Source organism: Cebus imitator, unplaced genomic scaffold, assembly GCF_001604975.1.
Source record: "Cebus imitator isolate Cc_AM_T3 unplaced genomic scaffold, Cebus_imitator-1.0 Scaffold399, whole genome shotgun sequence".
NCBI lineage: Eukaryota > Metazoa > Chordata > Mammalia > Primates > Cebidae > Cebus > Cebus imitator.
In genome coordinates, this window is record NW_016107714.1 from 1,099,734 (window position 1) to 1,127,270 (window position 27,537).

Below are 27,537 nucleotides of genomic sequence, written 5' to 3' on the forward strand. Positions count from 1 at the left end.
AATTACATGGCTGCCTGTCTCTTCACTTTTCAACATCTCTGTGTGTGCATTCGTGTACATGTGCATGTATGTGTATGAGAGAGAGTGATCTGAGATTTAATAAATAATAAACTTGAGGAATGGAATTTGGAGGCAGAAAAATCCCAGAAACAAGTCAGCCTTAGGTGGGTAGCCTCCCCTTAGTTTGCCACGTATCAACTGAGGTTTATAACAATACTTATTCCAACCACCTCCCAGGATTAGTGGGAACTTTGTAAGAGATAACATGTACTTAAAGTTCCTTATGATTATTATCTGGTCCACATGAAATGGGACCACAGAGGGGAGTGGAGAAGAGGCATTAAAATTAGTGTGTGAAGAAAGGATCAGGGCTGACCCAAGCCCACTGGCTTTGGTCCTACCTCCCTGGAGACAATGCATTTTGTAGCACCAGGCTATTGAATTTCCAACTGATTCTAGGCAGCAGGCATCCTCCTCTTCATTCCCCCTCACCCATCCCAGCCAAAGCCATCAATTCTACCTCTGACTTCACAATATCTAAACCCATAAGCTTCCTCCCTGCCCTACTCTCATCTTGGCTTAGGTCCTAGTCTTACCTTACAGCTTCTGCTTCTTCCTGCCTTTGGTCTCCGACCTCCTTCCCTCCCCATCCATGTGGAGGGCAGTTATTGCCCTAAAAAAGCAAATGTGATTGTATACTTTTCTGCTTTAAGAATCTTTGGATGGGGCCTGGTGGCTCACGCCTGTAATCCCAGCACTTTGGGAGGCCTAGGTGGGTGGATCACTTGAGGTCAGGAGTTTGAGACCAGCCTAGCCAACATGGCAAAATCCCATCTCTACTAAAAACATAGAAATTAGTCAGGTGTGGTGGTGTGTGCCTATAATCTCAACTACTTGGAAGGCTGAGGCAGGAGAATTGCTTGAACCTAAGAGGCAGGAGTTGCAGTGAGCAGAGATCGTGCCACTGCACTCCAGCCTGGGTGACAGAGCAAGATTCCATCTAAAAAAATCCAAAAAAAACCAAACAACAAACAAACGAAGAATCTTTGTTGGATATCTAAGTCTATATATCTGTGGTGTGTCTATATCTGAAGAGGGAAGCCCAGTTATGAGGCTGCTCCCATCAGGTGAGAGATATTGAGTATGTGATCTAGGGTAGACAGAGAAATGGGAAAAGATTTGGGAAATAGGCTGGGCACAGTGGCTCACGCCTGTAATCCCAGCACTTGGGAGGCTGAGGTGGGTGGATTGCCTGAGGCCAGGAGTTTGAGACCAGTCTGGCCAACATGGTAAAACTCCCTCTCTACTAAAAAATACAAAAAAATTAGCTGGGCATGGCAGCATGTGAGTGTAATCCCAGCTACTCAGGAGGCTGAGGAAGGGGAATTGCTTGAACCAGAGAGTTGGAGGTTGCAGTGAGCCAAGATCTTGCTGCTGCCTGGGCAACAGAGTAAGAGTCTGTCTCAAAAAAAAATTGAGAAATAATGTATAAAACTATAAACTCTACGTGTGTGTGTGTGTGTGTGTGTGTTGTTACACAACATGTGAACAGTAGTCATCTCTATGATTCTTCTATGAATTCATTCAATAAATGTTGATCGCATGTCTGCCATTTGTCAGGTATCATTTTTGGCACTGCAAACATGAAGGAATGACATAGGCACAGAGCTTGCCTTCTTAGCTTATCATCTGTTGAAGAGAGGAAGAACATCATGAAAATAAATAGGAAATCAACCAGGGCCAAGTGATAGTGACTTGGGTAACTATTTGAGATAAGCTGGTTAGGGAAAGCCTCCTGAGATGGGGTAGGAGGTAGGGACTTGACTCTGGAGGTCATTTGGAAGGATTCATAGTTCTCAAGAAGTTTTACTGAGAGCGTCTGTAATCCCAGCTATTTGGGATGCTGAAGTGGGAGGATTGCTTGAGCCCAGGAGTTCAAGACTAGCCTGGGCAACATATGGAGATACTGCTTTAAAAAAAAAAAAAAAGCCAGGTTCAGTGGTTCACACCTATAATCCCAGCACTTTGAAAGGCCGAAGCGGGCGGATCACAATGTCAGGAGTTCAAGACCAGCCTGACCAACATAGTGAAATCCTGTCTCTATGAAAAACAAACAAACAAACAAACAAACAAAATTAGCAGGGCATGGTGGTCGGCGCCTGTAATCCCAGTTCCTTGGGAGACTGAGGCAGGAGAATTGCTTGAACCTGGGAAGTGGAGGTTGTAGTGAGCCAAGATCCTGCCATTGCACTCCAGCCTGGGCAACAAAAGTGAAACTCCATCTCAGAAAAAAAAAAGAAAAAAAAAGTTTTGCTGAGAGGTTAGATGAATCATGGATTATTTTTTCCCCTGTTTATCCATATATTCTTATTTTTCAACAATGAGCATTGGGCTAAGACTCTGGACCAGACTCTAGATTAGACTTTCAGATTTAACACCTGGAAGTCACTGCCCTCTTTCCATGGCTATGACTCAACAACCCAGAAGTTACCTACCTTTTTTCTAGAAATTTCTGCATAATCTGCCCATTAATTTGCATGTAACTAAAAGTGGGTAGAAATATGAATGCAGAACTGCCTCTAAGCTGCTACTCTGGGCACACAGCCTATGGGATAGCCCTGCTCTGCAAAGAGCAGTCCCTCTGCTCCTGCTGTACACTGCCACTTCAACATAAGTTGCTGTCTAATGCTACCACCTTGCCTTTGGATTCTTTACTGGGTGAAGCGGAGAATCCTCCCAGACATAAATCCAAATGTTGGGGCTGCCTGCCCTGCATCATGAGGAGTTACTTGAGCGGAACCTCAATGAGGAAGAAGAATGAGCTGGAGACGTGTCTGGAGAATATTCCAGATAAAAGCAAAAGGAAGAGCAAAGACTCTTGGGTGAGAAAGAGTTTGCATTTTTGAGGAAAGCCTGCCAGTGGGAATGCCAAGCAGTGTTCTGGGGAAGGACTTAGGAGGTGTCCAAGGGCATGGAGAGAGGCGGTCAGATGCAGAGTCTGTTTTATAGATGTAATTAACTGCTTGCTGATGGATTGACTGGCTGTGAGGGTGAGCAGCAAGAAGGAATCGAAGATGAGTTAGGGTGGATGGTGATGTTTGCTGAGACAACTAGGAAAGAAAAAGATTTGGGAATAAAAGTTGAGTTCAGTTTTCGACATGTTAAGTGTGATATGCTAGTCATTTCAGTGGAGATAACAAATGGCAGCTGGAGAAATAAGCCTGCAACTCCAGGAGAGGTCCTCACGGTAGGTTTGCTATGGTGAATCAACAGTCACAGAGCTTGGAAGGATCCCCCAGGGAGAAACTGTAACTAGTTCAGAGAAGAGGGTGGAGGACAGCCCTGGAATATCCCAACATTATCAATAGAACAAACAGGGGCTGAGGAGCCTGGGGAGTGAGGTTAGCTGGAAACCAGCAGAGCGGAGCACTGGTGCTCTTACTGAGTGAGGAAGGTGTGTCCAGGTGGAGGATGTAATTAACTGTCCTCAACATCACTGAGAGGAGGCGTAAGACAAGGGCAGGGAAGAGAAGAGATGCAAGATTTGGCAACATGTAGTTCATTATGATTACTATGACAAAAGCAGCTTGAGCTCAATTCTGTCTGGAGTATAGGGAAGGAGGGTTGAGGACGTGCATTTGGAAGGGTACATAGTTCTCAAGTTTTGCTGAGTGCATCCGTAATCCCAGCTATTTGGGACGCTGAAGTGGGAGGACTGCTTGAGCCCAGGAGTTCAAGACCAGCCTAGGCAACACATGGAGACCCTGCTTTAAAAAAAAAAAAAAAAAGGTTTTGCTGAGAGGCTAGATGGATCATGGATGTTTTCCCCCTTTTTATCCATATATTCTTATTTTTCAATAATGAGCATTGATTACTTATATAATAAGAATTTTAAGCCTATACACATTGCAGACAGCATCCCACTGTTTGAGGGGAAAACTCTTCAGTAGAACATGGCAGACTTTCATCTTCCTTCCCTGAACCTTTTCTAACCTTTCTCCACCAGTGCCAATCTCATGTCTCCTGAAATCAGTATTGAAGTCAGTATTTCATTTTTGCCAGTTTCCATTGTGTGTGTGTGTGTGTGTGTGTGTGTGTGTGTGTAAATTTGGAGTCTGGTGTGTCAAGTAACAGCTGGGGCTGGGGACTTACCTCTCAGCATTGGTAAGTCCCCTCACCCACCCCATCTCACATCCAAGATCATCCAGTTACACACTTACCATCCCCAGTTCATTCAGGTTATCAGTCTCAGAGCTACAGAGATGTTCCTTTTCCACCTCCTACTTCCCTGGCTCTTAGAGAGGTGCATGGGATAATGGGGGAAATGAATAGGGCCTAAAAGTAGAGGGACAGGGGCTCACCTCCCCATCTGCCACTTATTAGCTATGTGACCTTGGGCAAATCTCTTTTCTTTTTGAGACAGGGTCTCCCTCTGTCACCTAGGACGGAGTACAGTGGTACCATCATAGCTCACTGCAGCCTCAAACTCCTGGGCTCAAGCCATCCTTCCACCTCAGCCTCCTGAACAGCCGGGACTACAGGCACATGCCACCACGTCCGGCTAATTTATTTATCTATTTTTATTTGGGAAGATGGCTAGTCTCACTATAACGTCCAGGCTAGTCTTGAACTCCTGGTCTCAAGCAATCCTCCAAACTTGGACTCCCGAAGCTCTGGGATTACATGTGTGAGCCCAGGCCTTGGGCAAGTCTCTTAACGGCCTGGTATGCCTCAGTTTCCTCATCTGTAAAACGGGGTTAGTAAAACCCGCATCCTACCAGTGGTGTGAAGGATGGGCCGACTCTTGTATTGCCTGCTCTAGTGCGATCAGCAGCTAAGGCGGCTCGCTTTCCGGCTGTGCTACAATAGGTAAGAACCAGGTTGCTTTAGACGTGTGACTGGGCAGTGGGAGTCCCTCACATGATCCCGGGATGCCAGACAGTGTCTCTTCGCACAGAGCGTGTGCTGGTCCAGTGACCCGTTTTTCTAGTCGCCCCACACCCCGGGTCCGTGATCACGCTCCCCCCACGCATAGCCGAGGCTGACGCGGCGGTGGCTCATGCGCCTTTCCGCCCCAGCCTTTCGCCACGGACCACACGTCCCATCTCAGGCGCCCCGCCCCGCCCCCGCCCCCCGCCCCCGGCGCGCCTACCCAGGCTGTAGGCTCGGGTGTCGGAGCGGCCGCGCCCGCGAGCCGTGAGCGCTGATTGGCTGCACCGAGGCGGCGGGCGGCCCGCAGGCGCACACACCCTCCCCGCGCAGCCAATGGGCGTGCGCACGTCACGGACCTGGAGGCCCGCGGGCCGGCAGCCCTTCAATAAGCCACATTGTTGCACGAAACTCCAGCGCAGGAGTCCTGGGCCGCCGCGGGCAACGTCGTGTCACTCAGCTAAGAAGATCTGCGGACTAGAGCCACGCGCGTGTGAGCCGAAAGGTCCCACTGCCCAAGTGGAGCCGGGCTGCGATTCTTCACAAGTTGAGGCTCAGTGAGCCTGTGGCCGAAGTTAGCGCCTTGACGTGGGACAACTCGACACGTCGCCAGGAGGGTACTGAGGCGCCTTCTAGCAGTTGAGACACCAAAACGCCGTCTCCGGAGACCCGCGCCCCACGCCAGCCGGGCGTACCCTCGCCGTTAGCATTCTTTGTGCGCCGCCAGGACTCCCAGCACCCCGCCAGGCAGCCGAGCCGCGGCTGCACAAAGCAGCCGGACCGCGCCGCCCGCCTCCCCACACGCGCCCCCGCCTCGGTTTCCCAACTCTGCGCCGTCGGGCAGCGGCAAGATGATTGCCTCGCATCTGCTCGCCTACTTCTTCACGGAGCTCAACCACGACCAAGTGCAGAAGGCAAGTCAGCGCGGGCAGGGCGGCGGGCTGGGCTCCGGCAAAGTGGCGTGGGCTCCGGGAGTCTCCTCCTCGACCCTGCGGGGACCCGCTTCCTCCCCACCCGGGGCCCGGGACGCGGGAAAAGTTTGGGCAGCCGGGACACTCCTGGGCGCCTGGAGCCACGTCCGCTAGGCACGGCTGGCGAGTGCGCGCCGGCGGGGAGCCGGGGTCGCGCTCCGCCTGGCGCCCTCCTTCTCAGCGCTCCGGCACGCGCTCACGCTCTCTCCCCCAGCCCCTTTTTCCCGGTTACTGGAGGGACTGGTCATCCCACACGTAGTCTGGGATTGCTGCGCCCACGTGGAAGGGAGCCCCCTTCAGCAGCGCGAGTTCCGGCGAGAGCACGTGGGGAGGACAGTGGCTGCGGTAGGCGGCTCCACTGCCGCGTGGAGCCGCCGGGGGCCGTCAGAGCTGGCGGACCGCGTGTAGGAGACAAGCGGTTCCCTCCTCTTTCCTCGCTGCCCCGCGAGGATAGGCCTGGGGAGAAACTGACCCGGGAAGGTGTAGGAAAGAGGCAGAGGAGCTCTGCCTGCCGCGCCCCCTCCCCGGAACTGTGGCGCCCGGAACTGTGGCTTGGCTATGGGCGTCCCCCACTAACCCTCGGCCCCCCCAATCTGCCTCGGGACTGCCCCGCCTCGTGTCCCCAGGGCCTGCCTCCGAGTCAGGGGGAGGGCTTTCGTTGTTTCTTTCTGGTTTGTTCCAAAAGTTACTCGGAGAGGGCCAATCCCCCGCGTTCCTGGATTCCTTGAGATTTGTGTCCTTCCGAAAATGACCTTTTTCTTGTCTTAGACCTCAACCTGTCTGCGCCCACCTCTCTCTCCGCAGTTCCCTACAGCGGAACGCTCACCCCGCCTGGGTCATTTGCATAAGAAAGCCTAGGGCCCAGCTGGGAACCTCACAGTCCCGGCCTCGGGGTGTGGGGGTGGGGACGGGGACGGGCTGGGCTAGGGGCGCTCTCAGAATTGAGTTTCTGAAAGGCCCGGGATTAGGGGATTGGCTCCTGGCCTGGGCCTGGGCTACGATTTGAGGTAGGGGACAAGTTGGGAAGGGATTAGGGGAAGGGAGGTTGTTTTAGAGCCATGAGGCAACTGAGAGTTGCTCAATTACATGCTTGAAATATCAATGTCTGGTGGGAACACATTTTTTGGAAAATGTCTTGACGTTATCGTTCTTTGCGACAACCTGCTCGTACTCCCATTCTAGAGGTCCCGAGGGCATAGGAGGCACCTTGATGTAGTGATGGCAGGTGAACCTCCAAGAAAAGCAGGAGTTACTCAGCCTCAGTCTGGAGGAGCGAGCAGAGGCGGTTGGTTTACTTGAGTTTTACTGTTTGTAAACGGCTGTTATTCTCCAACTAATTCCTTAAGATTTGTGTCCTTCCGAAAACGAGCTTTTTCTTGTCTTAGGCCTCGACCTGTTTGTGCCCACCTCGCGCTCCGCAGCTCCCGACAGCCGGGCGCTCACCTCAGCCGGGTCATTTGCGTAAGAAAGAGCCTCCAGCCCAGCCGGGAACCTCACATTCCCCGCCTCTGCACCTTAATTCAGTTTATTTAAAAACGTGTCTTTGAGCTGGCAGGATCTTGGTAACTTCTTAACTTCCCAGAACTCTTGGGGAAGGCTATCATCTCTTGGCAAGTCCTAAAATACACAGTGGAGGATCATTAATCTTATTGAGTTCTTTTTGTATTACCCAGGACATTCGAATCCTTGCATAAATTCACTCTTCCTCAATTCACAGGTGGGCATTAGGACTGGAGCCCTGGTGGCCTTATACCGCTCTCCATCTTGGAATGGGGGTCATCTCTCGGCTCCCAGAGTGGAACGGGAATTAGCCAGGATATCTGGAAATGAGTTGTAGTTCCTCTCTAGTGGTTTATTAACCACAGGACCCTGAGCCTCTTTGGACAGCCCGTTTCTTTTTGTAAAATGCCAGTAATAACAACAGGCTTGTCCACTTTATGGAGCTGCGATGATTAAGCACAGCAGTGTGCAGCTGTCATTCCTGTAGGCTTCTTTTCTTTACCTGTCAGTTTGAGTAGTGTCCTAGGACACTTAGGTGTATTTCCTCTAAACTACCAATGGGGGCAGAATTGAATCAGGCCTTTAACTCAGTAGGTGTCAGAACATGGGTCTCCCAGCTTAGGTGAGCCAAGCTGTTTGATTCCAATGGCAGTTAGAAAGAAAGCAGAGAAAGACTCAGAGAATATCCGGAAGCATCTTTCTGAGCTGCCATTGGAAAGAAGAATTAAGATAGAAGAATGAGTATTGAGTATAACTTCAGCGTCTTTTGAAAAGACCTTTTGATGTGGACCCCTCTGAAATCCCCTTGTGATAACATCATCTTACATATTCTGGGTTGTAGTCTGATGACATGGAAGGCTTGGGCTCACCTGCCAAGCGAAGTCACTTGTCTCCTGATGGACAAGACCATGTTTTGGGGCATTAGAGTTATTTGCTCACTTTTGCCACATTTTGGAACTCAGGAGCGACAGCAGAGCACCCACTGTATACCTGGCACTGTTCTAAGCTCTTTAGGTATATCAGATTATTAACATTCAAATCAATACCATGAGACAAAGACCGAGTGCTATCAGCATGCCAGTTTAACTGGTGAGAAACTGAGGCCCAGGGTAACTTTCCCAAGACCACCAACTTTTCTGTATGAGCTGGGAATTGAAGCCATGCAGTTGGCTTTAGAGCACCATGCTCTTGAGCACATACTTGCCTGTCTCTGGGGAACGTGAGCAGGCTCCTGGCCCATTCCTGTGCCCACTCATGGATGCTGACACCACCCGCCCCCCCACCCAGCATGGCCACAGACGGAGCTAGCTCTTCTGTTGGTTTGATCAGTGGCACCGGCACCCTCTGGCCATTCTGTCTGAGAGTCCTGGATTCATTTTCATCAACTCTCTAACTTTGTCAACTAGTCTCTGAGTTACTTTGGAGGACTCCTAAGGGTGTCCCTATTTCTAGTCTCTTTCTGGAGCCAGACTGGATCTTTTCAGGAGCCCTCTACAGCTCTTTATTGCTTCCCACTTCTACCCCCCGGCTCAGCCTCATCTTCCTCTCCATCCTTTCATTCCTCTGTCCTGCCTGTTCATGCTAGGTCCTTTTGCCCTTGCCATTTCTGTGGCCCTGACCTCTGCTTGGCTTCTTTCCACTTAACCCCTTCCAGCTCAAATGCTGGTTCCTCTCTTAATTTTCTTTCTGCCTCCTTCCCCCGCTCCAGTGTGCTGACATAAGTGTGTTTGAATCTTGCATGACATTTACTTCATTTCACCACAATGTTAGATAGAGTTGGTGGTTTTCAGTTCGGGTTCCTTCCTTGATTCTCCTTGGGCAGGGAGAATCTTGACTGTTAGGTTTGTCGCCCCAGTTCCTGGCCGCTGGTGAGGTGCTCAGTGAGTACAAGAGTGAAGGAGGAGAACTTCCTGGAGAAATAAGCTAAGTGAGGGCTGCAGGAAGTAGAGGAGCTGGGTGGGGCGGCTAGTCCTAGGCTAAAGAGACGGTATGTGGGTGGACACTTAGAGGGAAGGGCAGTTCTCATCTATCCTGTCATCCAAAGCATGGCCTGAGGCTGGTCCTGAGAGGGAGAGAGAAAGGGAGGAGAATTTCCTGCCCTTCAGCAATCAAGGCCATATGTCCTGCCTGTGGAGAGATAGAGAATTCTTTCTATTAATTGAGATAAATTAGTATACAAGATGCAGGATTTTGTCTCTTAAGAATGAGAATCAGGGTTAACCATAGAAATAAAATGAAGCATATGCTCTTTCCTCTGACCATTGACTAAATTGTTTTAATACACACAAACTGGTGGCGTTTGCACTGGAATCCTGTAATAGACATAGCCCACGTAGACTCCTTGCTGTATGAGCAAGGGGTGACCTTTATTTAGTGCTGGGCTTGAGAGGAATATCTTGGAAGCAAAAGGATTGAACAGAGACCCCAAGAGTCAAGAAAGCTAAGAATTTTGATGTGTGGTTTTTTTTTTAAGAACCTACAGGAGCGCCAGGCCCTTTGAGTGTGATGTGGAAGACAGAAACCCAGGCACTTCTCAGTTGTCTAGAGACAAAAGGCTCCAGGAAGAGATAATTTATGGCCATCTAAGTCAAAAGAGAGTGAATTACCATGGGTGGGAGGGGAGTTAGAGGCCTCAAGGAATCTTGGCACATTTGGACACCTACTGTGTGCCATTAGTCTCCATATATGAGATTAGAGTATTGAGAGTGAATTGCTGATTAAAACCCTAATAAGATTATTTTTTTCTTTGTTAATTTTCATTGGGCAAACTGACATTGACAGGTTCAGTTCACTCCATTTGTTCAATTTGTAACATCTTGGTATCCTAACTCCATCCCTTTCTCTGCTCAGAAGACAACTGATGGTAGTAGGAATACTTTGTAGCTTTTGTTAACTATCCCTTTGTTTTATATTGCCAAATTTCTATTTCAGAGATCCCTAAGAAGTACTTTTTTCTCTACCTTTGAATGAATTAACATCCCTCTGAGCTCAGCCAAAGCCAACTTTTTTTTTTTTTTTTTCACTTTTTAAAGTTGAACTTTTCCAGTACCCTGGGGAGTTCAGGCATTTGGAGGTCCTTTTCCGGGGGGAATCAGAGCAACACAAACCACAGATGGCAGTGGGAGTAAGAAGATCTGTTGAACTGAAAGACCTTGGAGTCCCAGAAAACTGTCTTCCTTTGTTCAGATACTTCCGGTTTAAAAGACCAAATCTTGATAAGAGATTCCGCATTATCATCGTTGAGCTTTGAAGTCAGGAGGTTTGGTTTGTTTCCAACACTGTGTGTTGTCTGTCTTTGCCTTTTCAAAGCTGTGGAGGTTGGGGTGTGGCAAATTAAATCCCACAGCTTACTGGACATGTCTTCATATCACACTGTGTGCATCACGCACCATGCTTCCTTGCACTGGAGTGGCTCTTTCTGCTTCTTTCCTACTTTTTTTTTTTTTTTTTTTTTGAGGCGGAGTTTCGCTCTTGTTACCCAGGCTGGAGTGCAATGGCGTGATCTCGACTCACCGCAACCTCTGTCTCCTGGGTTCAAGCAATTCTCCTGCCTCAGCCTCCCGAGTAGCTGGGACTACAGGCATGCGCCACCATGCCCAGCTAATTTTTGTATTTTTAGTAGAGACGGGGTTTCACCATGTTGACCAGGATGGTCTCGATCTCTTGACCTCGTGGTCCACCCGCCTCGGCCTCCCAAAGTGCTGGGATTACAGGCTTGAGCCACCGTGCCCGGCTCTTTCTGCTTATTTCTAAAGCAGTATTCTCAGCCTTGGTGCTATTGACATTTTGGGACAGATACTTTTAATTTTTCCCGTGAGGGGCTATCCCAGACTATCAGAAAGAGCATGAATTCCCACCTTACTCAAATTTCCAGAGACAAAGCCTGTCTTTAAAAATTCTTCATTTTGAGCAGTAGTTTTCAACTAGGTGAATTTTGCCACCCCTCCCCACCCCCCCACCCCCAGTGGACTTTGGCAATGTCTGGAGACATTTTTGGTTGTCACAAAGGTTTGGGTGAGTGTGTGTTACTGACATCTAGTGAGCAGAGGCTAGGAATGTTGCTGAATATCCCACCATGCACAAGATAGCTCCCCATAACAAAAAATTACCTGGCCCAAAATGTCTACTGTGTCAAGATTGAGAAACTGCTTTAGAAGAACATGGTCCATGCCCCCACCCCCTTCAGTTTTCAGGTGTATTGCTCATGGTCATACAGTAACTTAGTAGCCCCAGTTGGGACCAGAGCCCTGAGTTCTCAACAGTGTGCCATGTCATGGAACCATCATAGTGGTAAATGGGCTTCTACAAAAGATGAACTTAAGGTGAGGTCTCCACAGCAATCTGCAGATGCTCATAGTCCCTTGCAGGAGCTAGTTGCTGTTTCTGTGTTCTCAACCAGAAAAATGTGAGCATGCAAGTGCTCCAGAAAGCCAGCAAGAGAAGTCTACTCAGTTGTCCTTGGGAGATGCTCACCCTGGTGCTGCTGGAGTTTCCATGGAGGTTGGGCATGAGCCAGGCTTCCCAACAAGACAGGCATGTGAGCCGGTAGAATGGGAGCTCAGAAGGCACTTGAGCCCGGGAGCAGAAGAGAGGAGCTGGTGACATCCACCGAGGGACAGCCTGACAGTTACTGGGAGAGGCTGTTTGTTGAGCTGGAGTCAGGCTCCCTAGGGCTGAACTCTGGCTCTCTGCATAACACGCAAGTATGAGCTTGGGTCAGTTATTCAACCTCTCTAGGCCTCAGTTTGTTCTCCTTATAAAATGCAAGGAAATGGATAACACTTTAATAGAATAGTTGTAAGAATTAGAGAGAAAGAGGGTTAACAGGTGTGAAGCTCTGAGAACTGCCTGACATATAGCCAATGCTTTATGTGTTAAGTGTTGGCACAGATGGTTCCCAACTTAACAATGGTTCAACTTAATGATTTTTTGACTTTATAATGGTGCAAAAGTGATATGTATTCAGTAGAACCTGTACTTTCAGTATTCCTATAACCATTCTGTTTTGCACTTTCAGTACAGTATTCAGCAAATTACATGAGATATTCAACACTTTATTGTAAAATAGGCATTATATTGTGTTTGGTGGTAGGTTAGGTGTGTGAAATACATTTTTGACTTACTAATTGGGACATGACCTCATTGTAAGTTGAGGAGCATCTGTACATGAGAGACACACTCTTAGAGATGTCCCACTGCACTGTCTTCCTGGACAGGAGCAAAAAGAGGCCCTACTTTACCCTGGATAATTCCCAAGAGCTTCTTTTAGAATAAGTGGTGTCAGGCCCGTTTGTGTCTCTGTCTGATGTTGGATTGAATCAGAGGACAGAGAAGGCAGAAGGATGGAAAGTTCCTGAAGCCAGGGAAGAAGGATGCATCCTCCCTACACTACCCCTTTGTGGAGGTTTCTAAAACCTTCTCTTTCCTGGGTGTGGGAGACCCATCCTTAAGCTCTTCCTCTAAATTGCTTTTCTTCTGGTCCTTTAGGGAGGTGGCATCCCCATTCAAGGTCTCTGGGATGCCTGGCACATTGGTGCACCTGAGGCTGAAACTTCCTTGAGATGCTGTGGGAGACGCAAGCTGTGCTGAATGATCACAGTGTTATTTCCAGCTTATTTTCGCTGGAGAAACCTAGCCTCTCTTCCCCCAGTAACTAACCCAGAGAAGAGCAGAGGCTTCAGAGGGCAGTTGCTGAGGCTGCTTACTTCGGATTTTGTTTTCTTCTGTTGTATAGTTTGCCTTTAGTTAAATACTTGTTTGCCCATCCTCATATCTCTCCCAGACCCTGGCTTTCCACAGGGGAAATCATTTGCAGTGCCCTGTGCTGAAGAGTTACAGGACTCACCATGATAGGTTTGGCTTCACCGACCCCTGGAGTTTCACTGAAGAGAATGTCCATTCCCACATACTTTTGGCAGAACCAGGGTGCCCTGGGCTCTTGACAAAGCCCCAGGGGATTCTGCACTTGGACCCATTCCCTCCATCCCACCTCTTGAACAGGTCAGGAGTCAGGAGTGTTAGTCCTGTTCCTGTGAACAGAGAATCTCATTTCTCCTAAAATACTGCCTTCTTTTAGGGGCAGTCACTCATTTTGTTTGCTGATGGATTGTAAAGCATTTCCCAGACATTCTTTCCCACCTTAGTTAAATCTTATCTCAGTGTTAACCAGAAGAGTGAGTCAGGCTCTGAGAACCTGGCCCCTGAAGCCCTGGGGCCCACCCATCTCCCACCCACCTTCCACCCACCCAGCTTTCCTGCCTCTCCACTATTTCTGGCCTGGATGCCTGGAGGTGGTCCAGGTTTGTAAAAGGCCTTTTTCCCAATCCCTTCCTTCTGGTATCTCTGTATTGTCTGATGAAGGAAAAAAGCCAGATGAACCATCTGACAGCTTTAATTAGGGTTAAATGAGGGCATTCGAAGCTGCCACTTTTCCTTCTTTCCCATTTGAGGGACTTCCTCTTCCTGCTTCCTTCCCAATTTTCCTGTCTCAAGCCCTGTAGCCTCTTATCAGCTCTGTGTGTAGCAACTCAGGCTGCCCTTAAGCTGCCCTCCAGGTAGGCCCTGTTATTATCTGTTATTCAGATGAAGAGACCAGGCACAGAATAGGACAGAACCTCGCCCCAGGGCAAGCCAGAATCCAGACCCAGGCAACCTGACTCCAGAGCCAGTGCCCTCAACCCCTACCACAAAGCTGCTGGGACAACTGGAAATGGTAAATTATCATGGGGTTATGAGTCAGGTATCATCAGGGAAGGGACCTTTGGGACCATATAGTCCAAACAAACCCTTCATTTTACAGTTAAGGAAACCAGGTGATGTGTACTAAGGGACCAGCCCAATCTTACTCACATAGGATAAGCCCCAGATCTGGAACCCAGCTTCTTGATCCCCCTCATGTTTTTTTTTTTTTTTTAAACATCATTTGTGCAGCATAAACTCTTATTATTTTAGGTGTCAGTTTCACAAGAGCAAAGGCAGGGTTTACTTAGTGAGTTGTATTTAGGGGGATGCTCTAATTAATTGTCCAAATTGGGCCACTTTTGAGAATGGAAGAAAGCACTATCAATAGTTATGCCATGACCACAGGTGTAAACTGAGATTGTCTTGGGTAAGCAGGGAAGTGTGGGTACCTTGCCTGTGGTGGGTGTGTCTTGGGGTGGATAGGGCAGACTGGGACAGACCCAAAGGCATTTGGTCCAGTAGGTGGACCGCTGGCAGCAGACAGGAGTGGGGAGTTCAGATGCCACTGTGGGGCAAGAGGCTCAGGGGCAGATTCTGGTTCCTGGCCTGGGGCTGTCCAGGGGTAGGTGGAGTCTGACCTCTAGGGGACCTAGCATCCTAGGCAGGTTAGCCAGGTAGACTGGGAGGAAACCTTGCTACTGTCAGGATCTCTTACAGTGCGGGCTCAGGCCTGAAGATCAAGGTCCGACACAGAGCACCTTGTCAGTCAGCAGTAGTCTGCTCTTCCCCTTCACCAAGTTGCTTTTCCAACTTTTCTCTTTGGTGTTCCCGTAGCAGAGGTTTCCTAAGCACCTGTTATATCTCCAGTATTGAGATAGCTGCCGATATGACTGGAGAGAGGCCATTTGTGCTGGGCTATGGAGGGTAAGTGGGAATTTGTTAGACAAGGGGAGGGGACTTTCTGGGCAGTGGGGCCAACACGTACAAATTTCTAACTTTTTCAAGATAAACACTTCTCAGATTCACATTGATGTATGTGATTTAAGTGATTGTAAATCTATATTTTATTACAGTAAAAGAAACTACCCACTGTCTGCCCTTACTGTCAGTTTGTAATTACTTGTTAACCAATCTGTTTCTTGCTAATAGACTGAGCCCCTTGCTGGCAGAGGCTGGTGTCTCCTTTATCCCATTATCCTCAGGGCCCAGCCCTGGCACACTCGACTTGGCGCTCAGTCAATGTCTGTTGGCAGGTGAACTGTGCCATAGTCACATGCATCTGGGACATATTCCCCCTTTGCACTGCTGCCCTGTAGTCAGAACAGAATGTCTGAGGACCGGAGGACCCAGGGCTGGGTGTCCCAAATGCTCATCTCCTGGACTCCGGACAGGTGCTGCTGCCTAAGGTCTGTGTGGCTGTAACTTGATGCAGCTGAGAGTGAGAACTGGAAGAACAGGAAGCTCTGTGACTCACAATGCTGCAACAGAATCCTGGAGGAGTGGCCCATATGCCTCTCTGGTGAGCTCTGCACTTACCCGCTGTCCCGGGATTGTGAGTCTGTGGTGCGTCAGAGCTGGCATTGGCCTGAGGTGGCATGGCTGCCCCAGCGAGGATAAGCTCCTTGTCCCATCTGAAGAAGTGGCATAGCAGATTTGTCAGTTTCAGTCAGTGGGCTTTCAGAGGACAGGAGACTTACAGAATCCATGTTCTGCTGTGTGTCCTCCTCCTGCCCGGCTCATCTTTTTTTTATCAGAAACATCTGTCCCTGCCCTGGCAACTTTATACAATAAACTGGCTGCTCTATGTACAGTCTTGGCCTTCCCCAGAGGAGTCTGTGAGGGCATTATTATTAATGAGGTCATTGACAGCAGTTGCCTGGCTTTCCCTGATGGGCACACCCGTGCCCTAGGTTAGGGCACTCCCTCGGCTGGTCACCGGATGCTGTGGGCCTTTCAGGGACTAGGCCTGTGGTTTCAGGAGGCTTCTTCAAGCCTCAGTTTCCTTGTCAGAGATTTGTGGTAAAACACTGGCAAAGGAATAATGCAAAAATATGAAATTCTTTTGAAATTAAGTTGCAAGCATGTGTCAGCACAGTCAGTGGAAGGCTTTGTGTGACCAGATTTAAATGTTGGATCTCTCTTTGGCCTCTTTTGACCTCTTTAATCTTCTTTGGCTCCTTGACCATGTATAGTGGATAAACTTAGGGCCAAGTCAGTGCCACCTGCCTTTTTTTTTCTTCTAGTGTCTTTTGAATTAAGGGATAATTGCACATGGGAAACTGAACGCAGCGGGTAACCACCATCCAGATACTGTAACAGATCATTACCTGAACCAGCCCCATGTTCTACTCACTACCATCACCAAGTGTAATCACTGCCCTGACTAACAGTATAGGTCTGTTTTTGTACATAATGTAAATAGACTCATATTGCATATAAAAGATGTCTTTTGTGTCTAGCATTTTCACCCAGCATTTTACTGTATTTTGAGATTCATCTATATGGTTGCATGTGGTGGTAGGTGGTGCATTCTTGTTGCTGTGTGCTATCTCCTGCACTACTCTGGTTTGTTTGTTTGTTTGTTTTTAAAAGACAGAGTCTTTCACTGTTGCCCAGGGTGGAGTGCAGTGGTGCGATCATAGTTCCCCACAACCTTGACCTCCTGGCTTCGAGTGATCCTCCCGCCTCAGCTTCCCAAAGTGTTGAGATTACTGGTGTGAGCCACTGTGCCCATCCCACCACCCTGTTTTGACTGTGATTGATTTAAAGCAAACAAGAGTAGTCAAAAGGCCCTTGACTTCCAGAAGGTATGGTCCTTTCTAAGTTTCTGTCAAAGGGGCCAAGTAGGAGTGTTGACCTAATATATAGATGACCTGATTGTATCTTCAGGACAAGAACATGCATGTTAAGAAAGGTAAAGTTCAATTAGTTGGTCTTCAAGGGTCTAGAAGCTAAAGGGTAGGATTTTTAGCTGTGGTCATCCAGGGCTGCCTGGAGAGACGGTTCTAGATGTTAAATTAGAAATATCCCAAGACTGGAGAGAAAAAGTTCGGCTGTGCCTCAAGCATCCTGCATCCTTTGCTTTGAAGCTTCTATGCTTGTGGAGTAACTTTCTTATCCTATTTGATCACTTGAATTCACCTCTATACCAGGAGGGCGTGCCCTGTAGATATGACTGATGAACATGTGCTTATTCATGTATTATGTATTTTCTGCCTGCTTACTAAAAGGATTTGGTGACTGGTTTAGCTTTCAGTAAAAAGATTTCTAGAACAAGAGTCATTAAACGGGCAGAGATGATTACCGAAAAACTTGACAGGCCAGCTACGGTGGCTCATGCCTGTAATCCCAAACCTTGGGAGGCCAAGGTGGAAGGATTGTTTAAGGCCAAGAGTTTGAGACCAGTCTGGGCAACACAGTGAGACCCTGTCTCTACAGAAAAATAAAATTAAAAAATCAGCTTGGTATAAGGGTGCATACCTGTAGTCTTAGCTACTTGGGAGGCTGCAGTGGAAGGATCATGTGCCCAGTAGTTTGAGGCTGCAGTGAACCATGATTGCATCACTGCATTCCAGCCAGGGCAACAGAGCAAGACCCTGTCTGTAAAATTAAACAAACTTGATGGAACTCCAAGCTTTCTGACAGTCAAGGCCAGAAGGGTAACTCTCCTTGAGTCAGTCATTTTCATCCCATTGGCCTAAAACAGGAAGCACAATGTGTCTGGGCAGCTAGACTTTCTCCTGACACTAAACCCTACTGGGGACTGAATGGCTAGGGAAGCGTTAGTGAACAACACAGCAGCTTTACACAGCGCAGTGGTCTTTATAGTCTTTCCTTCCTGTGAGCCCTTGATTAAAAGTGATAGAATTAAACCTATGACCCATTTCATGGGGAGCTAATGTAAGGTTGTAAAGGTAAGGAGCTTTCTGTTCCTGGTTCATAATTTCCCTGGGTCTTGGGCTTGCCCATGCCTCCTGAGCCTTTCACACTGCTGTCTCTAGGTCAGCATTTATCTGATGAGCTGGTTGAGCTCCAAAACTTTCCCCTTTGATTGCCAGTCTTTCAGGCCACTTAAATCTGTGACATTTCCCATGGGCTGCCTTGTATTACGCTCTACGTTCTTATCTGACAAGATTAATCTCTCCACACATTCTAGAGGCACTCATTGGTCTATAATGTGAGCCAGCTTCTTTGATATAAAGTCCTAGAGAGCAGGGATCTTGATTTTTAAAAAATTTTAAAAAATTGTGATAAAATAATCATCACAAAATTTACCATTTTAAACATTTTAAGTGCACAATTTAGTGGTATTAAGTGTATTATCCACGTTGCTGTGCAGCTACCACCACTATTCATTTCCAGAATTAATTTCTTGTAAAATTATGTTTCTGTACACTGTAGTGCTTTGCATATAATTGCTGTTTCATAAATGCCATAACATGGGAGATGCTGGGGTCGCAACAGTAGTCAGGATTCAGGGATTGAATGATACTGATCTTACAGACTCAGACATTGAAATTTAAGGTTTTGTTTCTTCTATGCTTCCCTTTTAAACCCCTTAAGGTACTCAAGGTAGGATCTGTAGTACTTTATATAAAAACGGTCAAGATTGAAATATTGCTGTCTTCTGGATGTAAAAATTTGATCAGAGCCAATTTCCCACAGGGACCAGATAGGGTGGGCTCAGGATCCAGGCAGTGGCACGAATCTTTCAGTTGCATTGGGCCTGCAGAATGAGATGGACGCTTCTGGACCAGAAGGGTTGACATTCATCGGGTGATCCAGATTCTAGTCTCAACTGTGTGACCTTGGTTGAGGCTGCTCCCTGATGGGCCTTGGTTTCTCTGAAATCCCTTTCTTGCACTCACCTCCAAGCCTTTCCTTCCTGGCTTCCCCATACCTGGCCAGGACTGTGTCTGGCCCACCCTGCCCACTGCGTTTGGAAGTGGAGCCACTATGAGTGTCACCTTTTGTTCTCTCCATTCCTTGCTTTGTGACAGTGACACAATTTCCTCTCCTTTTTTTAGTGCTGGTCTGGAGGAAAACGCAGGTACTTAAGGGGATGGGTGTCAATGGCTTCCCATTTTGGGTGTTATCTTATTTCATAAAGATATGGGGTTAATTTCTCTTTAGGGCTTCCCCTGACACTATCTCTAATTCTGTAGAGGAAGCGGGCATGTCAGACCAGTATGTTATGGGAAAAACTGAAACTGACCAAAGTTACCCAATAAGGAAGCTCTAATCTGACTCTTGCTGAAGAGATATCAACTAACAGTGCTATCTCTGCCTAACACACACCCTCGCTTCCTGGGCTGACAGGTTGGCAGACAGGAAGGTAACCCGCTCCTCAGCCAGGCTTTGCTCTGGCCTGCCTCTGATTCCCCAGCCTGCAATGCCCCCTCCTCCTTTCCTCCTCTCTCCCAGATAGAGATTTAAAGAGAAGCAGCCTTGTCCACGCCCATCACAGAAAGAGAAGGAACAGTTTGGGGAAACAGCCTCTGCTTTGTGACTAAGTAGGGTTGAGAAATGCCCATGATTGCCTGAAGGTGCCCCTGGGTGGAGAGAATCCTTAGAAGAGAAGGGGTAGAAGGAAAAAGGGGGTGATGGAGAACTCTTGTCCCCACAATTATGCTGATGACTCTGTTGTGTGGGGCTATTCATCCTGTTTTGTAGCGAGGAAGCTGGGGTTCAGATGAAGAGTGAGTCCTCTAATGTTACACACCTGTACAAACGCTACCACTAGGATTATTTGCATACTGGTGTTTCTGATGCCAGAGCCCTCCCTCCACCACCACCGGCTACAAATCGAGGGTTGACCTGAATGAGTCTGCTTTGATAGTTTCCAGAAACTTACATCTCCTAACAACAAATGCAGGGTTTGTCTTCCCAACTCCCAGCAGGCTAGATCAACACAGGATTACTTCACAAGGACACATTTGGCCTAATATTTTAACCACCGACTCTCAAAGACCCCAGGCAGGAAAGTGGTATGCAGTGTTGACCAGAACAGGGCCAAAGACAATCACATTATTGGCATATTGGTAGCCTGCCAGAGGAGAGGGGAAGGTGTTTGAGCCCCAGCCCTACAGTTGTCATTTGGTTAGTCTGGAATGGATCCTTAGAATTCTCACTGTATTTTTTTAAAAGCTTCTTATATGATACTGATGTGCAGCAAGTTTGGAAACTCTTATCACAAGTGGCAGAATGGAGATTAGGCAGAAGTATCAGGAAGCAGATTTATCTTTGATTGAGGAAAATCTTTGAAACAAGTAGAGCTGATCAACAACGGAGTTTAGAGAAATAGTGAGCCTCTCAGGCTTGAAAATATTCAAACCTAGGCCCGATGACTATCTATTGGGTGAAGAGAGACAAACTAGACAAACTCGAACACTGTGTTTAGTGGGATTTTGAAGTAGTTACCCTAAGAGCCTTTTCTTTCTAAGGGTGAATACTTTTCAGCTGTAGTCCCACTGCTCTGTGTACATCTGCTGGTCTCCTGCTTGGCTTTCTCCCTTGATTTTGGGCCTGGTGCTCCCTCCCACTGACTGCACTGTGGGTGAAAGTTGGCAAGATTCTGAAAATTGTATTCATCTCCTTCCCAATCCAGGAAAATCGCCTTTGTATGGTGGCTGCTTCTTGGTTTTGACTTCCGCTTCCTTTGGCTACCAACACAGCAGTGCCCACGATGGCTGGGTGGGCTCCACTGGTGTGTTTAGGAAGCTGTGGCATCAAGTGATTAATTATTATCCCTTCCTGAGTGGCCCTAATAAGCTGGGTGAACACATCATCATGCCCCGGTGCCATCTATTCTCAAGTTTTGAGAGTTCAAAGAGCTCCAATGTGAAAGAGGGGAAGTTTGGGCCAAGCTACTGGCCTGAGCATTTTTCACAGCTGTTTCATATCCTCTGTCTTAGTCCCCTCTTGTGATAGAGAGGAAACTAAGGTCCCGGGGTCATCCAAGAAACAACAGGGCAGGCAGGGAGTGCTCATCTACACTAAGAGGGGCCCACAGGACAGGCGAAGGTGGCTGTCCTGAGGGCCTGACATTGGGGCCAGACTGACCTCTGTGGAATCTCAGCTACGCCCCCTCATCACCCAAGTGACCTGCCAAACAGGGATACAGAAGTTTTACAAAGACAATGGAGAACAGGTCATTAAAGCCGGAGGATGGTGCCTGACAGGTGAGAAATGCTTAAAGAATGTTTAGCTGCTGTAACTGTCACCAATACTGTTTTCATCTGTCATTGAACATGTGGAAGATGATTTTCTATTGGGCAAAAGGCAACATGTGTAAAGGGTGACTTTAACTCGATTCTTAGGGTTAAGGATGAGAGGTGTCTGATTGGAGTTCCAACAAATCTTGAAGCAGTTTAAACATCAAAGATAAACTAAGATTAGCTGCTGTAGAGTTTGCTCTTTTGTGTGCATAATGTCATGTCTCTAGACGTGATGATGGGAACTTTTAATCAGGTGGGACAGGCTCAGATCCTCAGTGCAGGAATTCCTGTGCCCTTTGCAAACACCTGGAGCCTTATATGATAGGGGGAGCATTAGTGAGGCTTCTGGGCCTTTCTTCTCTTTGGGAAAGTAGTGAGGTGGGAGCATCTTTGTCACATGTCATACTCATGACAATGTTCAGAGACACGTCTGCTGCCTGCTGACTTGCTCAGTCACCCCTGTGGGCCTCGCTCTCCACTATCTGCCCTTCAGGTCTGCATTGGGAGGTGACTGGAATAGAAGGTGACCTTTTAATGGATATGGCCAGCCTGCATTCACTGCAATGCTGTTTGACATGTATAGATCCTGCTGTATCCAAGCAGACAGGGGGCAGTCATCTAGCAGAGTGGACAAGACCAGTGGACCCAGACCAGAGGCCAGTATGAGGTCACATCCAGGAAAACACAGCCCTGGAGGCTGAGGTAGATTCCAGGAGTTGGAAACCAGCTGGGAAATATAGCAAGACCCTGTCTCACAAATAAATAAATAAAATAAAAGATTTAAAAAAAAATCACCAAAAAAGCAAGTGAGAGAGTTATCTGATGCTTCTCATTCTCCTGGTATTAAATCTGGGAGAAGTTCATGTGAATTTATGTTGGAAACAGGATCAGTGAAAGAATTAGGAGTATTGCCTCCACCTGAGCACAGAGGCTGCATTATCATCTACATAGAGCCTCTCTGTTGTGTCAGGTGCTGTGCCAGCCTCAGGTATGCAAAGGTGAACAATTAGACATTGTTATTCTAGCCTTTGGTGATTATGATTTGGACCCTAATATATATTTAGCTCCAAATTGTGGATGGTGTTGTGAGGGGAAAAGCTCAAGCTCTCAGAATAACAGGGAAGCCTGACTGATGTGATCTGGAGGATGAGATGAGGCCTCTGTGGAGAGGCCTGAAGGAGTGGTAGGAGATTGGCAGGTCATACACCTGGGGGGCCTGTGTGCCTGAACTTCAAGGCAGGGATGGGCAAGTTGGGGAAGTTGGGGAACTGAACCAGGGAGAGAATCTACACAGAGTGCAGACCTTACAATAAGATTAGGAGGTGGGGCTGGCATGGTGGTTCACCCTTTTAATCCCGGAACTTGGGAGGCCAAGGCAGGTGGATTGCTTCAGTCCAGGAGTTTGAGATCAGCCTGGATAACATCATGAAACCATGTCTCTGCTAAAAATACAAAAATTAACTGGGTGTGGTGGCACACCTGTGTAATCCCAGCTACTTGGGAAGATGAGGCATGAGAGTCTTTTGAACCCAGGAGGCAGAGGTTGCAGTGAGCCAAGATTGTGCCACCGCACTCCAGCCTAGGCAATAGGGTGAGACTCCGTTGTCCCCCGCTCCCCCCCAAAACCCCAGAAAATTAGCTCAGCATGGTGGGATATGCCTGTAGTCCCAGCTACTCAGGAGGCTGATGTAGGAGGATCACCTGAGCCTGACTGAGATCTCATCACAGTACTCCAGCCTGGACAACCTGAATGACACCCTGTCCAAAAAAATAAAAGATTAGGAGGTGGCTAGAGGCCCCATCCTATGGGGCCTCGAAAGAATTTTGAGTTTTTTTCCAATGGAAAGCCATTGAAAGGTTTTAAGCTGGGGATCAGCAGAGTCTGGCTGGGTGTGGAAGTGGAGGGAAGAGGTAAAAGCTGAACTGGGGACTGTAGGAGTCCAGGAAAAAGGCAATGGCTACCTTGCCTAGGGTGAGGGGCGATGGGATTGATGTGACTGCATGTGTCAGGTGCTGGGGGAACAAGAGATGAAGGTAATGAACCCTGGCTCCAGCCAGTGTTGTCACAGGCCTTCAGACTCAACCATTCTGAAAAGAACTCTCCTCTGCCTTAATAGGCCTTTCTTTTTGGAGAATTGGTATGCACCAATTCTCCAAAAATTAGATCTATTTTTATAATTTTAATTTCTTTTAAAGACAAAATCCTATCAAATCAGTTCCTACTAGTGGTCTTTAATAATAACTTTCTGTACATAACAGGTTTTGTTCTTTTGAAGGATCGAGTGGTGTTCCATGACATAGACCTATACCGTAATTTATTTAACCTGTGGGTCTCTGCTCTTGTCTTCCTCCTTTCAGGTTGACCAGTATCTCTACCACATGCGCCTCTCTGATGAGACCCTTTTGGAGATTTCTAAGCGGTTCCGCAAGGAGATGGAGAAAGGGCTTGGAGCCACCACCCACCCCACTGCAGCAGTAAAGATGCTGCCCACCTTTGTGAGGTCCACTCCAGACGGGACAGGTACTGCACCTCGGGGATGGCTCTAGCTGCTGCGTTACTCGGGGGTGATTTAGTTGGCTTTGCACAGGGACCTAAAGAACTCAAAAGCCTCAGAAACCAACTCTGGCTAAGGGAAGCATTGAAGGTATTAAATGGAAGGGTGTGTGATGGATGGACAGGAGGTCTGGGAAAATCTGGCAGTCCTGGCAGTCAAGGAGAAGCACCTTTGTCAGCCCTACTGTGGCATTGCTGTTGGCCATTTGTTTTTCACCTGTGTGCTGAGAAAGGCTGCTTGGCCCTGTTTGGCATTTTACAGTCCCACTGAGGTTGCACGCAGTGGTGGCAATGAACCACAACAAATGTACCTCATGTGGCCACGACTGTACACCATGGTAGCTGCTCTCTGGCTCACCTGCGCACGCCCTAACTGGGACACCGTTTAGGCATGCGGGAGGGACGATGTCGTGCACATTGACCTAGGTTTTTTTCTCAAGCTCTGTGAAAGAAGTACTAGAAATCCAAATAGACTTAGGGAAAGAATGGAGAGCCACAGTGCGTATTAAGGAATTAAAGTTTCTGAAGTCCCGCAATATGAACCTATTAAGCTTTGTTTAATCACCTTATTTGGATACAGAATTCTTATTTTATGTTGTACCACCCAGCAAGTGATTTAATCAGGTGGGGGAAAAGGATCATGGTGAAGATTCAAGTTGGAGAGGGCCAGTGGGTTAGGGCTAGATGACTGAAGGCCTTGAATACAAGCCTAAAACATTTATAAGTCTCTCTGCAGTAGCACTGGGGAGTGAATGCAAGTTTCTGGGGGATGTGAGCAGAACCATCTTGGTAACGTTATGTCATTGGCAGTATAGGTAGAGTGGAGGGGGAGCAAGGCTCGGCTGGCGGAGCACAAGACCTGACCCTGGTGGGTGGCGGTGGTGGGTGGACAAGAATAGGATTCAAGGGTGGGGCCCAGGTGTTCAGCCCAGCTGCCTGGGAATGGCAACATCCCAGAGAAGGGGACTGAACAAAGTTGTGTCAGAGCTTTTATTTAATCCTATAATAGGTGCCTCCATTTTAGAGATGAGCAGCCTGTGAGGTCCATGAGGGGTGGGGGATGGAGGGTAGGTACTCACATCTAGGGGACAGGAGAAAGAGCCCAAGGGGCAGCTGCCAGGGCAGTGGAAGAACCAGGAAGCACAGTGTCTGAGAACCTAAGCGGGGCAACATCTCCAGGAAGCTGTCAGGTCACTGGTGAGGAATCTGCAGGGGCATTGTTGGGAGAGGAGTAAGGGCAGGGCGTGGGTCAGGGCTTGTTACCGCATGTGCCTGTGCGATTTCCAGTGCATATGTGTCCTTGAGGCTCATCTCCCTAAGTGCCTCTAGGGACCTGGTGGTCTAATGAGACTTTGAATGGTTCCCAAAATAAGTAAGTGTTTGCTGAAGCTTTGGGACTCAGCCTGGAGCCAACACTGAGGGTATGACCTTGTTTAGAATTGTTCTCTGAGTGTGTATTTCTCATTTGTGTGAAGAGCCCCTTGAGGTGAGGGGCCTCTGTGGGTTATCTCTTTTTTGTCCTCTAGATTGGCATGTTTACCTACCACTCCCTCTGACTGGAAACCACACCCATTTCTGAGATTTTTATTTGACATTCAGGGCCTTGTCTTTATTTCACCCAGCACCAATACTAAGTAAGGACCCTAAATATTTTTTAAATACATATGGTCTACGGACCCTTCTGAGCACCTTAATGTATTAACTCATTTGCTTTTCAAAAACCTCTAAGGTAAGTACAAATTGTATCCACTTTTTTTTCTTGAGACAGAGTCTCACTCTGTCATCAGGCTGGAGTGCAGTGGCATGGTCTCAGCTCACTGCAATCCCCGCCTCCCAGGTTCAAGTGATTCTCCTGCCTCAGTCTCCTGAGTACCAGGGACTATAGGCACACACCACCACCCACACCCAGCTAATTTTTGTATTTTTAGCAGAGACGGGGTTTCACCATGTTGGCTGGGATGGTCTCCATCTCTTGATCTCGTGATCCGCCCACCTTGGCTTCCCAAAGTGCTGGGATTACAGGCATGAGCCACTACGCCTGGCCTATTTCCACAATTTTTAGATGAGGAATTTGAGGCTTGGATGTCAAGTTGTCCAAGATCATACAGCCAGTGAGAGGCTGAGTTAGGAATCAAGCTTGTGTAAGCTGAAGTTCAGTCATTGGTACTGCACCTGATGCCTTCTGTCTCTGTTAGTGCATGTGTCAGCCTGTGCACTTGGCGCTGGAGCACACTGCAAATGCTCAACTAAAATTTTTTTTTGGAATGGAGTTAGGACTGATTGTTTAGCCTGTGTTTAGCCTGAATTCAGCCTGCCTATAGGCAGGCTGAATTAAGTTTGTTGGGGATAACTAATTATGGGGAAAGTTTTCAAAATTCTCATTGCTTTCCTGAAGCTGGAGGCACCAAGACCTCCCATGCACCTTGAAGCTTGCACTGTTTGTAGCACATACTGGAAGGTCTTATTCACTGAAACAAAGAAAGTGTCTCCTGGAATAGTGGAGACCAGATTGCAGGAAACCTACACCTAATCCCTCCTGCCTCATTTGCAGGGCATCCATAGGTTAGCTCCTCACCCCCACACTCTCTGGGACTCAGCCTTTGCCTTTGTAAAGTAAAGAGGTTGGACTCAGCAGTTCCAGTCTGTTCTGCACGTTTACTAGAACTAGTGTGCTAGTCTATTTACACAAAAACTTCTGAGGTCCTGTAATGGGAGATGAACCCTTAGTGTTCATTGGATGGTGTCTTAACTCATTTTTGTGTTGCTGTAAAGTGGAAAAAAAATATATATACATATATATACACATCATATATATATATGAACACACAAACATATATGTATACATATATGACAACTCAGCAATTCCACTTCCAACTATATGCCCTGAACAGACTCCTGTACGAATCCAAAAAGACATGGCCCAATAATGTTCATTACACTGTTGCTTATAATGGCAGTGTATTGGAATTTTTTTTTTTTTTTAGATGGAGTCTTGCTTTGTCACCCAGTGGTGTGATCTCAGCTCACTACAACCTCTGCCCGGGTTCAAGTGATTCTCCTGTCTCAGGCTCCCGAGTGGCTGCAATTACAGGCACCCACCACCACACCCAGCTAATTTTTGTATTTTTAGTAGAGATGGGTTTCACCATGTTGGCCAGGCTGATCTCAGTCCTGACCTCAAATGATCTGCCTGCCTTGGCCTCCCAAAGTGCTGGGATTACAGGTGTGAGCCATTGTGCCTGGCCTGGAAATAGTTTATGGCATATTCCTGTGATGGAATATTATATAGTATGTTACATACATGAGCATATATGAATACAGATATATCCCAAACAATAAGTGGAAAACATTGAGGGAGGAGATGTACCTCATAGCAGTTGAATGGAAATTTAAAGAAATCCCTCAAAGCTTTACCTACTTTGCTTATGGACACACACTCACATCATAAAGTTAATGGGATATTAACTGGAAAATGCATACCTGATAGCTGATAGGGGCTACTCCTGGCAAGAGAAAGGAAAATGGACTGGGGAGGAGAAGATGAGGGAATGTCATTTAAAGTGGTCAGCATCAGCCGGGCGTGGAGGCTCGCGCCTGTAATCCCAGCACTTTGGGAGGCCAAGGTGGATGGATCACCTGAGGTCAGGAGTTTGAGACCAGCCTGGCCAACATGGCGAAACACTGT

General features: G+C 47.7%; 1 protein-coding gene across 1 annotated transcript in view; it reads left to right on the forward strand.

Moving 5' to 3' along the window:
- Nucleotides 1-5,184: 5,184 nt before the first annotated feature.
- HK2 (hexokinase 2) overlaps nt 5,185-27,537 on the forward strand; it is a 59,068-nt gene continuing 36,715 nt past the window's right edge. Inside the window, exons 1-2 of the mRNA XM_017508770.2 lie at nt 5,185-5,843; nt 23,657-23,819. Coding sequence (XP_017364259.1) covers nt 5,781-5,843; nt 23,657-23,819 — 226 coding nt within the window. The 5' untranslated portion in view covers nt 5,185-5,780. The remainder of the gene's footprint in view (nt 5,844-23,656; nt 23,820-27,537) is intronic.